Consider the following 13,335-nt stretch of genomic DNA (forward strand, 5'->3'; position numbering starts at 1 on the left):
GGTTCCTTCAAGACCCCCTCACATGAATACTTTTGTAAAAAGTTTCATAATCTTAAGTTAAAAGTTAGAAACATAAAATAACTCTTACATCAGTTTTCAACTCATGGTCCATAAAGCATGGCAAGGTGTGTGTGAAACCGAGTGATAGTGGTAAAGTATCTGACAGTTTTCAAGAAGTGATGTTTCCTACTAGTTGTAATCCAGTCCATAACTTCCAGAGACTTTAATGAGTTCAAAATACTATTTAGCCAATGCGGTTGCCAGGCATTTCTTTGGCATAAGAACAGCTCTTAGCAAATTTGCCAATCACATGAAGATTAGAAAGGTTTAATAAAAGATGGGGGTTGAAGGAGTGGGGCAGAACCAATGTGTAATGGGATGTGGTTCAAAGAGATCAGATCAGTAGAAGCTTTAGGCACTACAAAGAGATTCAGTCCTACCATACAGTCCTGTTCTGAAAGAAGAGAGTCACGAATTTGTTCACTGACTCCATCCCCTTTCTTGATCAGACTGTTTCTCACTGCAGATTGAGTGCCTTGTCTAGTCAAGTTTTACATTATTAAAAGTTATGGAATACCCACTATTTCTCCCAAGGGACTTTTCCACAGGTCTTCATAACAAGAAGAGCTCTCCAGTAGTAGGTTTTATTTGGTTTTATTCTAGTTATATACTGCTGCTTATCTGAACACTGAATGCATCTCCTTCTTCATTTTTGTACAAATATTTGAACAGCATATACTCTTAACACCCCTCCCCAGTGGCAATAATTTAAACAACAAATACTCATTCTTCTTTAATCTTTGCTCTAAGTAAATCCTCACGGCTCCTTAAATCTGTCGTCTTCCCTGAATTCTTTCCGAATCAATATTTTCTTGGTAGCTGAGATGAATGTAATGTTCTTGGCTTTGTTCTCATCAGTGCTGGTACAGAGGAAATACCCCAGTTACAGAGCATGAAACGACTCTGTTACCCAAACCTGCATTTTCTTATTTTCATGCTACATTACTATTCAATTGATCATCACTCACCAGTTCCCCTACCCTTCCTTTGGCATCACACTTACCTCAATTATTCTCATAAGGAATGCCTGAATTTTTTATTATTCCTATCAAAGTGTCTTTTGTATTATTCACAATTGAATAATTCAACTCCTTCTCAAGCCCAACCCACCACTACTCCAATACTCTATTATTTTTCTTCTCATGCAGGGGTGCTCAAGTCCTGACCTGTGGGCCAGATCCAGCCTGTGGAGCCATGTTATCTAGCCACAAGCCTCCCCATGAGCCTGGAAATTGGGCAGCAGGTGAGTAGGGGCAGAAACTGTCACTCCCTTCCTACCAAATTTCTAAGCCCTGGACACCCTGCAGACTGGATAGCATGGCTCTGCATTTTATATCAGGTGCTTTAACTCAGGCAGAGGTGGTGCAGGTACCAGTCCTAGTGCACTGGCTTGGGTGGAAGCAGCATGGGGCTGGATCCTGACCCAGGTGGAAGTGGCGCAGAACTGACTGGAGAATGGCAGGGCCCGTAGGAAGCACAGCAGGGCTCATTCTGGGTGTATGGGGAGGAGGGAGGCCATTTGGGTCCCAAACTTGGTACCCAGAGCTAGATCTGGTCTCTGAACTGGCCCCACACCATTCACCTGGCCTGCCAAGCCAAAAGTAATACAGCAGCACTGTTAGGGTGAATTCGGTGCTTAGGTAAGTTAACTTAGGACTTCAGACTATAGAACTGGATCCTTATGAACTTGACAGGTACAGTACAGAGGGAAAAAAAAATTAAACAGCAGTCCCAATTTATTTTCCATACTATCTGCCGAATGACCCTCACTTCTGACCTAAAGGGAGACCTTCTATCATGACCAGGTAGTTCAGAGTTCGCATCCAATTATTCCATGCCTACGTATTTTTTAAATATCTTTCCAGGCTACCATATATTATTTTTCCTATTATCCCAATTTCTTTGGCCCATTAAGTTTCTTGTACAAACATGGCACTCATTTCCATATGCCATCCATTGGTGTACACCCTACAGCAGCATCACTAGTGCATTTAAGGCTAACTTAATAAATATCAAATTAAACATAAACAAGAACTGCAAAATTGCCAAGTCATAATTTGCTGCGGCATGCATCTTGGAATCAAAGCTGAAGCTCCAAGAAGTCAGGAGGTCAAGAAGAGAAAGACACTGTGTATAATTAAATGCCTTCATATTAGATTAACTAAGAAAAATTCATTAGAAATAAATGAGTTAAGTAATTCTGCAGTGTAAGTTCAATGGAAGTCACAGGAGAAAGGAGACCTACCTGTCTCAAACTGATTAAAACAAGACAATCATTTTAGCAAAACCTTTTCAGGAAACAGTGCACTGAAGCTGAGAATTCCTCTGAAATGAAGTTAAAATGGAAAAAGCTGCAACAGATTTTAAAGAGAGATGGTGTTGTCCTTAACAGCAGTTTTAGAGCCAGAACAAAGCAAGAGAATTTCAAAGCACAGGAGCTCTCCCCACTCTCTTGTTTGTTCTGCTTGTAAGCAGGCAAGCTGTTTCCCTTCATCTGGAAAAACTCACAATAAGAAGAAAAATACCTCAGTAGAATCTGACTAGAACAACAAAACCTTAAGGGCAGGCAAAGATAGCTCTTTGGGCCAAAAGGGGACCTTTTGGTGAGTGGATAGTAAGAAAGAACTGACACTGGGTTCTAGGCTTACGGCTGATGTATGCCCTTAACCCTGACCTGAAAGGCTTGCATAGATATTTTTTCTTCCTTTTGAGAAGGCAGCAAGCTTTCTAGGTTAACGTGGAAACAACTGGAGGGAGTGAACAGAGGGTGAGAACATGAATAATTATATATATTTCTCCATTTGCATACAGCTTGGATAGAACTGCATAACATTGGACTATCAACTAAGGAAAAAGACAGTGGTACTGGGCCAAGATCAATGTTGAATTCAAACCTTAGTGGTGTGCTATGGTTTGGAAGATTCTGTTGAAGCATCTCTCTGATGTATTGTTTTGATAAATATGCCTTCTTCTTGTGGAATTCAAATCTCCAACTGTTCTACTGGCATGGGCATTTCTGCAGTAACAACACATGTCACACACTGAGTTAACTCGAATTACATTTCAGATCTGGGGAGGGGAGGATGTCAGTGGGAGGTTTATGAACAGTATGCTCTAGCTCTGATGTTGTTATAGCCAGATGGTTTCAGCTGTATCATTTACAATAAAAAGCAGAAACAAAAAAGTGAAGTTGACAAATAAAATGTTAAATCACCCGTAACTGGAATAATGTGAACAACTAGACTCCTTCACACATCTGAATTCAGGGCTACCATGACACAGAGGGTGTACCCTGGATACATCTCTTTTCTATCGGGCCATCTAAGTCCCAGGACAGATTAATTTTTCTGCAGGTGTATTTCCATTCCTCTGGGAAGGAGAATGCCAAATGCGTATTGCTTTCCAGTAAGTAACTCTCCAAGGAAGGTAAAGGACAGGCGACGTCAAGACCCATTAAACCTTCTTGTAAGTCTGTCTGCTTCCTGGGGAAATACTGGGCTAAAGAGACTCCCAAAAGAATTGCTCATCCTCACACAGCAGGGATGAAACCTTGATCAGGTGGTTTTAACCTTTCAGTAAACAATGAAGATTCTCTGAAATAATTAGAGAGCTTAATGTCACAAACAACTTCTGTAATTATCTAGCAACAAAGCTTTTCAAGTCTGAAGTTATAACTTGGTGGTGACAATCTGTGCTTTTTAAAAAGGTAACAGTAAATGCTAAATGGTTCACATCCTGATGTAATAGTACCTACTCAAAACCACATATAGGCTTGCCCAACGTGTGTCTGGGACTGGGAATTCTGGTCCACTGATCAACACTCCCATGACATGATCAGTGCCACTCAAGTGATCAGGGCTCCCAGCCTCAGGAATGCACCAGCCATATGTTCAACTTAGGATGTCATGAAAACAGACTACAAAATTACTACAATATTGTGTGATGATTTTTATAGCCTATTTCCTGTTCTATCATGAATGATATTAAACTGTATGAACACATGGCTGGGCTACTACTTAAGGCATGATTAACTGGTAAGTGTAACATCTGCCAGGGCCTTAAAAATATGAGTAGGGAACTACTGAAATAGCAATATAATTTTTGTGAAAACCGCAATTTTGGGCAGGGTCTTCACTTTTGGTGGACTCTTTGAAAAACTACTTACCAAAAAATAAAATGCTGGCTCTCCACCAGTCCTGGTGGCTGCTGAGGCCTGGCTGCACAGTCAGCTGGAGAATGGGGCTGATGGCTTGGCAAGATGGCTGCTGCCCTTTGCTGCTGATTGGCTGTGAGGACTGCCCATCATATGGCCCCAAACCTCTCCAATCAGCAGCAAGGGGTGCAGATGCATGATGGATAGCCCTTGCCGCCAATCAGCAGTAAGAGGCAGCACTATCAGGCCTCCATGACCAGAGACATTGTTGGGGCAGGGAGCGCACTGCACTTAATCCATGAAAACGGCTGCCAACTCTACAGTCTGTCTACAAAATCAGCTGGCAGCCAGCTCAAGTTTGGTAGACGCCCTACATATGAGCATGCGATTGGAAGATCTCTTTCATAAAAGGCACAAACGCTGTGAAACACAACTATGAAAGAACCAGAAATTAGAAACAAACTAATCTGATCTATTTCTCAAATTAAAGCAGGGTTATTGTCTCTAGTACATTAAATGTTCCAACCAGTCATCTTGAGGTCAGACCAATTTGTAAGTGTCCTGGAACAGTCCAGCCTCCCTGAATATATGGATCTAGTTATGGCACGGAGAGATGACCTGTCTCTTCACCACCTGGATAGCTGGCTTTGTACACTGCTGTAGTAAAACAGATAGCTTGAACTACTGCGTTCCTTTCTCATGTTTATATTTATATATACATATATATACACACACATATACATATATATATATACATATATATACACACACATATACATATATATACATACACATATACACACACACACACGGACAGGTAAGACTATTGATCAACTTCATGCAGCCATTATTAAAACAAATGTTCTCTGGTGTTTCAGTAGTATCTGCTATGAGGAATAAAATGTAATTTGGCAATGCAGCTCTGTGCACAACAACCCTTAATAAATCCCATTTGGATTCCAGGAACAGCATGTCACTATCAGTACCCGGCAGTCAATTGAAGCTGAACCCTTTGGGAGCTCGTTCTCAATTGGGAGAGGTCTTGAAAATGGAATAAGAAAGACAAAAAGATACCACACAGTACAAAATAGTAATTATTTATATTTTCAAAAAGAAAAAAAAAAATTACCAGCTATTTTGGAACTTCTTCCCTGTAAGAAGAGTGACTAATAGAAAGGAACAGGACTGGCTCCTACACAGTCAGCAAGTCAGGTACAAACAGTTGGTAAGAATCATTTAGCAACTCAGGACAGGGACCTTTGACGCAGTGTTCATGAACAATAAAATTTCTCCTCGTTTAAAAAAAGGGGGATGAGGGAAGGAAATAAAGTAGGGAAAAATGCCAAAAACATTTTCCACAATATCTAAAAACAGGTAACCATTGTTCTCGTCAGACAGCACGCTCCAGGTCAAGGATTCTCTAGTCCTTCAAAGTCAATATAGACTTGCAAAGGCTGCCTTCAGTCTATTCACACCCTCCAAAGCACGCAGCTTTTTACTGTCCGTTTTCACTTCAACATGTCATTTTGTAAAAGATTTCCTCTTCTTTTTTTTTCTCTTTTTTTTTTTTGCAATTAACATACAAGTGCTACTAACAAAGAAACTGATCTTCTTGTTGCTGGATGGCAATAAGGAGTTACACAAACGTCCAGTTTTTAGCACAGCTGGAAGGACTTAAATTCTCTCTTTTGATATAAATACTACTGGAGCTCCCATCACACATTTTCTTTCCATAACCTTACTGGAAATTGTTTTGACCCCCACTCTCTCCAGAAACTAAAAAGTCCTCTTTTGCTCCAGGCATCTGACGATTTGTTCTGTGCTGTCAGATGCAGAGACGTTATTTTTCCCCCAGTACCACCACTGGGATATTCTGACTGGGCCGGTGCCTAAACCGAACCCTGTGGTTGACTCAGCCAAGTCGAAGGGAACACACAGACGATGCAGCGACAGGGATTCGTTAGGTTGAACAGCCCCCGAGCCCCAGGCCCACCCTCCCCCCTTCCCCCAAGTTACTTGGTGCTGTTTTTAAAAGTCTGGGTGTCACGAAGCAGTCTTTCCCCCAACAACAGAGTAAAAGCTCCACAGATTTCGCTGTCTACCTGGTGGTCAAGGTCAGAGCAGCAACAGCTGCTGCTGCTTCCAGAAAAACATGGGGTTGTGTGATGGACAGGGTCTTAGGATTGCTTCAGCCGCTTACGTGGAGGTCCCAGGAAAGGACACTGTGCAGAGGCCAAAGAGCGATATGCCTCAGCCACCAAATGAGGGTGTGATACCACCATAGACTTCCAGCCCGAGGTCTCCATGACATCAGAAGCATGACTATGAGGAAACAGAACAAAACACAGAGTTAATTGACCTGGGAAGGTTAAAAAAACATTAGAAAACAAATTCTTTCCATGTGCCCAAAGAAGTTCTCATTTTCAGTTTCCATTTTCAAGATCTTTTGGGGTTTGGATGTGCATTATCCATCTTTTGCTGTGCCCACAGATTTTAATCCTTATGATCTGCCTTTCAGTACGGACAGTCCTTCAGCATAAGACTGATCCAAGTATACATAAGTCTAGGCCACGGAAATTACACAATACATGTTTTCCCTCACCTGCCATGCACAAATAGATTATTAATCCACAGCATATCACACTGCTGGAAAAAAATACATTTGACAGCTAGCAATTCTCACTTTAGAAAAGCACCTACTATATTAGTATTTACAAATATGAAAAACCTCCCTGACTTTTAAAAGAGGTATCTTATCTTTTGAAAGTTCTCATCAACAAAGGAAAAGCCTGAGGATCACTCAGTAGTTTATAAAGTTCCTGCTTCCCACATCCACTAAATTGGTGCAAAGAACCTCACTGATTAATCCTTAGAATAAAGGGATTTTCTCGGATGCCAAACAAACTCTATCAGCCTAAAAGTTAAAAAAAAAAATATAATCACCACCATACCCCTGGGTTTATTGCTTATGAGAGGTTAAAGTTAACTCCACAGTTCATAAAACCACCCCTTCCAGCCATTTCATCCTTCTCCCCTCACAAAAAGGGACTGTAGTAAACTCACTAGTTAATGAAGTCCACTGCTTGAGTTTTTAGTTGATCAGCACTGTGTAGATCAGCTAGGATGAGAATCTCAGCTGCATTTTCCACAGACAGATTACTGCACAGTGCATCCTCACACATCACCTTCAAACGTTCCAGCGCATACTGCAAAATATAAACAAAGTTATGTTTGCATTGATGAATTATAACCAGATCTGCACTGAAGCTCTATTTATACTGCTTCTCTCTTCAATAAAAGACTACACTACCACACTGCAAAGACCTCTTCACTGTTAAACACATCTAAGTTCTGCTCAGAAGAGACTTCTGACCAGCAAGAAAGAATCATCACGTGCTTACCCTGAACAGAGGATCAGACAGGCATCATACCCACCATAACTCTTATCCTAATTTACTCTTGTTACAGATCTACTGGTACCATAGACATAGTTTAAAATAGGAACTCCAGGTCATCTTTAACACCTACTTGTCTCAATTATGATACCACATACTTCTGAAACATGGTCCCATTGTACTCCATTACTGCCTATAGTCTGTTCCTTATTCAATGGACAAATGAATATTACAGAGAACATTCCATATATGTTCCAGTAATGCTTTGGCAGCTTTTCCTCAATTTCTTTGCTATTAATGGTCTGCAGGTAAAATATTAACATCGCACAAGCATAAAGTAAATAAAAGTCCAATTTCTGGTGGTTGTACAGGTGAAAACAGAATGTCACAGCATGTCTGCAAAGCCTTGAGAACAGGGTTACACTTAACTTTGCCTTCCCATCTAAGTGTTTCTAACCAATCTATGAATCGATTGCATCAAATTTACAGACACAGAGAGTTAAGTCTGGTCAGTAATCTGATGAAAAACTATACCTAGAACAAAAGCAAGAGGTCTCGTATATTTCTTTCTGATGCCTTAAAATCAATACTGAAACAACATATTGCTATTATCATCAAGATTTTCAAAAATGACCACTGATTCTGGGTGCCAAATGTAAGATACCTTAAAATAATCCAATTTCCAGATCCAGCCTCTGAACAGTTTAGAGGGAGAGTGAAAACAAACAAAAGAACCCCCCCAGACTTAATTCAGATTGTATCAGTAGTCACTTTTGGAAATCTTAAGTTTGTGTGTTATGAACCTGGAATTAGCAACTTTTTGAATAAAACAAAAATCAAAATCTGCATTCACTATAGATCCCAGGGTACTTTTAACAAAAACCAGGACACCAGTCCCAGTGACCAAACCATATTTTCATGCGTGTAGTTAAGTTTAGACTACATAAACTCCACTAAATCTTAAACAGGGTAAGGTCTCTTTCGTTTCTGTCTTAAGATATTGACTAGTTTTACTTCAACTTGTTAGAGCTGCTGCTTTTCAGCTGAGAGGTAACACCATTTCCATGGTGGATAGAGTAATCCACATGTGTAATTTATAAATCTTTTTAGAACCCTCTAGGATGAGAGTATATATTAACGCAAGATCTTCAATACATGAGGCTATGCTCAAACTAATACTGGACTCATAAGGACTGCTCTGTTTACTTACAGGAACTGTTGTGTGCTGGTTGCTCCCATTTTCATGGCTGTAAAGAGCACTTGGATGCTCACAGTATAATAGATACTAGGACTAAACTTTTTTTGTTTATATTCTGGTAGGGATGCTTATTCTATGACAGTCAAAGTTAAATCAACAGTTTCATACTGTAAACTACATTTTTAGGTAGCTCTCCTACCCAGAACAATTTCTCCTTTCCTCTCCCACAAAGAATCTGAGGGAGTATTTAAATCCTGTTTAACTGAGCTGTATTACTGGGGGGATGGTTAGGGTTTAGTAATTCTGCAGTGGGAAGGTGGTAGGAGAGGGGAAGGTGGCAGGCAGGGGGAAGGTGGTAGGAGAGGGAGGAGGAACAGAATTTACTAGTGTAATCTATTGCTATAATTAAAAAAATAAATCAAATGAGGGAGCAGATAAGAAAAATATTTTGCAAACAGATCTGTCCATTAGGAGCATAAAATGTGGAAAATAAAGCTTAACATTATTTCATACATATACTAAATATTCCTCTCCACAAATATACTTTCAATTGGATTTTCACTACAAATAACTCCAGCTTCTAATTACATAGTTGGACAAAAGTAGCCATTCTGGTCTCTCAGGTACTAAGATTTTTTTTCCCTTTCTTAATTACAGTTTTGAGGAAAAAAAAAAAAGCTGCCTAATAGCATCCTTACCCAAGAGACTGGAATAGTGTCTCCTGGGGTTAGAAGACGTGCTTTGTTTTGTTTTTGGTCTAATTACATATTTTACCCAAGAGACTGGAAGAGCTCAGGCAAAGATGTTTCAGTCTCTTGGGTAAGTATCAGTTGTTTTATATGCTTTCATGAAAGATTTTTGTTTCTGCTTTTAAAAGACACAATGAGTTTAAAAGGAAAAGAAATACATTAAAAGCCAAGAAATTCAAAGTTAAAGCTGACTCTGCCCTTAATGTACTGCTGCTTCTTATTTACACTTGTCTCAGTTAAAGATGATATATTGAACTTTCAATCAATTCTCTTTAAATATTGAATATAATATGTGGCAATGGTTGTACTGTGTCCAAGAATCTGTTAATGTCATTCCCCATTTAAATGTTGGTTATATGGCCCTAATAGTGGCATATAGAGCAGTTTACCTCTATGTCGCCAGTTTTAATTAAGCTCGGGTCAAAAATGACTGGAAGTGGTTACTATTTGATGGCTGTGGTGGTTTGTGTGGAACAAGGTTACAAGCATCCACACCTTAATATCCACCATCCTAGCTCACACCACAAGAGAATCCAAGGACTGAAGAAGCATGGAGACTGAACTACGCTCTCACCCCTAGAGGTGGTCCCTCCAGGTCAGAGTTGAGGCACATTGGCAGGGCAGTGTGGAGAATCTTGCACTGCTGCTACCCGTGCTGAACCTGTTTGGTGGATAAATAGAGGACTTTAGTCTCCAGTGCTGTCCAACTGGCACCTTTCACCAGTGCCAAGTTCACTTTTAAAAGAAAAATTAAATTAAAATTCTTGTTACAGATTAAGAATTTCCACTGGTAAACACAGCTCATCTGCCAGCAATGCACTCTCTTCTGTCCTTGGTGCTGCAAAGGGAAGTGGACAGAGGCTGGCAGGCAAGGCCACAGCACAGCTCCTGCCACAAAGATTACCACCAGTCTTCCAGTCAAAACATCCCCCAACACCTCCCCTACAGGGGTCCTGTAAAATCATGGCAGGGTTAGGCAAGCCAGCCAGCCAGATGGAGAACCAGAGATCATGACTATAACCACTGATTAACAAAACAAACTTCTACTTTTGAGATTCAATAACCTCCCCACTAGAAGATATTTCCAGTTCATGTGGCATTTGCCCCCTACTTCACACCCAATCTGCATATAAGAATGTAGTGAACAGAGATTAAATAAGTTTTAATAAACTAAACTATTACAAATAAGGATGTGGGACATGTATTTATCAGAACAATCAGGAATTTAAGAAAACAAGAAGGTGCTCAGTCACCGCTTACTTTATCTTAATTCAGGGTAGGGACATTGGCATGTTTAATTCCTTTTGTATTTCTGTCTTTATACCCACACTTCACGTAACCATGCTCAGTTAAAACAGATGCAATTCAACAGAACTGCCTGGGTTTATTTTTCAGCAAGGAATAAGGGCACACAAGAATTTGTGCACAAATATCCATTTAATCTCACCCAGTCAGGCCTCTATACAATTGAAGGATCACTGTGAAAAATCTTAGGGCAGGATTCTCCAAGGATCTTTATGTAAAAGAAGACATATGTCATTGCTGGTTCTTTGAATGGACATAAATCCCAACTGTACCTTGTCCGCAGCTGCTAGCAAATCATCAGCCATTTTGTCGAGGTTTGGTGCCTTCCCCGTGTAAATAAAGCACATCATTTCCTTAAAAACTTCAGGTTCCACATCATTGATTTCAACCCGATTCTGCATCAGAAACAATAAAGCTTATTAAGAGCCTGACAGAAGGCTACAGGAGTACTTCTTTCTACTGCAGTTCTTTCAAACTTCAGAAATTAGCTATATAGACAGAAATCTTCTACAAACACATGCCACCCACAAAACTGTTTGAGGGAGTAGAAAAAATTCTAAATACGATTTAATATTTAATGAGTTCCTTAAGGTCCCTCTGTATTCTTCTCCCCAAAGTAACAAAATTCACAAATGAAGCAGAGACCTGGATCTACTGAGGAAAAGAAAAAGTTAAAAGATGATGTAATGCATGGACACTACCTAATAAATAAAGCTAAATAATGATATTGAGCTGTGACTTGAGATGTATCCATTCAGCAGGGAAAATGTCTTTTCCCATTAGACATTACCTTTTTACTCTCTTCCATCTCATGTTCAAACATTGCGCTGAAAACTGGAGAACGTGCTATAGTGACAGGGAAAAAATGAGAGAGAGAATTAAAACAATAGCAATAACCCTCCTCCTCCAAAGGAAGCTGTATTTCCAGCACCTTTCCTCACTGACTGCAGCGGTGTTTAGAAAGGAAAAAATTCCACAACAGCAGCAGTCACAATTCTAAATAGTATCAAACTTAGATAAAATTACAGTTGACAATCCAGTGTCAATGTACCATCAAAATTTGCCAGACCTTCCTGGGGTCTTTCGAACAAAAATGAAGAGCAGTAGCAATCGCCTGCTGTCAAATGTATTTCATGGCATTAAGTTTAGAAGAATGTTTCAGAAAAAAAAACTGGAAACCACCATTTGCAAATGCACTGGGGGTATATTATAATAGTGCTAGTCACAAAAAACTCTACGCACCATTTTCAACTTGAGGAAGCAGGCAATTCAATTTATTGGGAATGCAATCCCATCCTTCAGCATGATGATGTCTTTTTGGGGAAAAAAAATTCTCTGCAGAAGCGCAGTTGAAAGGATTTTGGGGGTCATTTTGCTGCTGTTTTCTGGAACCACTTTCCAAAAGGAGAAGTAAGGCAAAAATTAGCAGACACTCCACCTGCCATGATGCTGCTGCCTTCTATCCTGCTAAAACCTGTACAAGTCAATACCGACCTGCCAATATGGCTTTGTGAGCCTGGAACTCCTGGCCTGCAACACACAGACAGCAGTCTGTGAAGCGAGAATTCTCCCAGAGTCCTCCCAACTCATCTGCCAAGCGGCATTCAGGTACCTTCACCATGTTCATGGTGTTCTGGCCGGAGATATTGACAGAGTCCTGTACCACACTCACCTAAAAAGAAACAGTGTTAAATTCTCTACAGGAGATTTATTTTCTAGGACAAGTGAGGTAAAATGCTGATAAAAACCACATCTCCTAAACATAGCTTCAGCATAAGTAGGATATATGGTCACTTTAAAACAGCCATCCCCACTTTAAACAAGGTCTTTCTGTTAGGCTCAGATGTAAAGGCACCTTCATTCGATTAGACTAATTTTTTTTATTAGAGCCCACCTTCCTGGAAAAATGGACACCCCTTCCACACACCACACCTGGCCTACGAGCAGTATTTTGGAGTCGACTGCACACAAATGATCCTCCACAGACAGTGCTGCAAAGGAGCCAGAGACAGTAATACACAGGAACATCACATATGAACTGAAAGCTTCTATAACAGACTGCAAACAGAGTAAAGAGGACAAGACAATCTGTGAAGCCCAGATCGTTGCCCAGAGAATTTTTCCACCATTGCTGCCTCTGGTTCAGCTGCAGTGTTTCAATCTCTTGAGGAGTTCAAATGCCCATATTTCTTTTATATGGATGAATGCTAAAGACAATAAGGCGTTTCTTCCTTGGGTAATCTGATGATGATATGTTTCATAGTAGCAAGAGTCAGGAGGGACCTGAACAGATCATCTAGCCTGACCCCCCGCCACAGGCAGAAATGAATGCTGGGTTCACAAGACCCCAGACAGGTGATCATCCAACCTCCTCTTGAATTTGCCCAAGGTAGGGGCAAGGACCACTTCCCTGGGAAGTTGGTTCCAGATTTTGGCCACCCTAACTGTAAAATACTGCCTTCTGATCTCTAACCT

The 13,335-nt window shown here is 40.4% G+C and overlaps 1 protein-coding gene across 3 annotated transcripts in view; it reads right to left on the reverse strand.

Moving 5' to 3' along the window:
- Positions 1 to 5,294: 5,294 nt before the first annotated feature.
- SPOP (speckle type BTB/POZ protein) overlaps positions 5,295 to 13,335 on the reverse strand; it is a 52,971-nt gene continuing 44,930 nt past the window's right edge. For all 3 annotated transcript variants that reach the window (XM_019548419.1, XM_019548421.1, XM_019548420.1), the window contains 5 exons: positions 12,355 to 12,532; positions 11,651 to 11,706; positions 11,133 to 11,255; positions 7,277 to 7,419; positions 5,295 to 6,535 (listed from right to left, as the gene is read on the reverse strand). In XM_019548419.1, the coding sequence (XP_019403964.1) occupies positions 6,391 to 6,535; positions 7,277 to 7,419; positions 11,133 to 11,255; positions 11,651 to 11,706; positions 12,355 to 12,532 (645 nt within the window). In that variant the 3' untranslated portion in view covers positions 5,295 to 6,390. The remainder of the gene's footprint in view (positions 6,536 to 7,276; positions 7,420 to 11,132; positions 11,256 to 11,650; positions 11,707 to 12,354; positions 12,533 to 13,335) is intronic.

Source organism: Crocodylus porosus, unplaced genomic scaffold, assembly GCF_001723895.1.
Source record: "Crocodylus porosus isolate Cpor-Errol unplaced genomic scaffold, CroPor_comp1, whole genome shotgun sequence".
Lineage (NCBI taxonomy): Eukaryota > Metazoa > Chordata > Crocodylia > Crocodylidae > Crocodylus > Crocodylus porosus.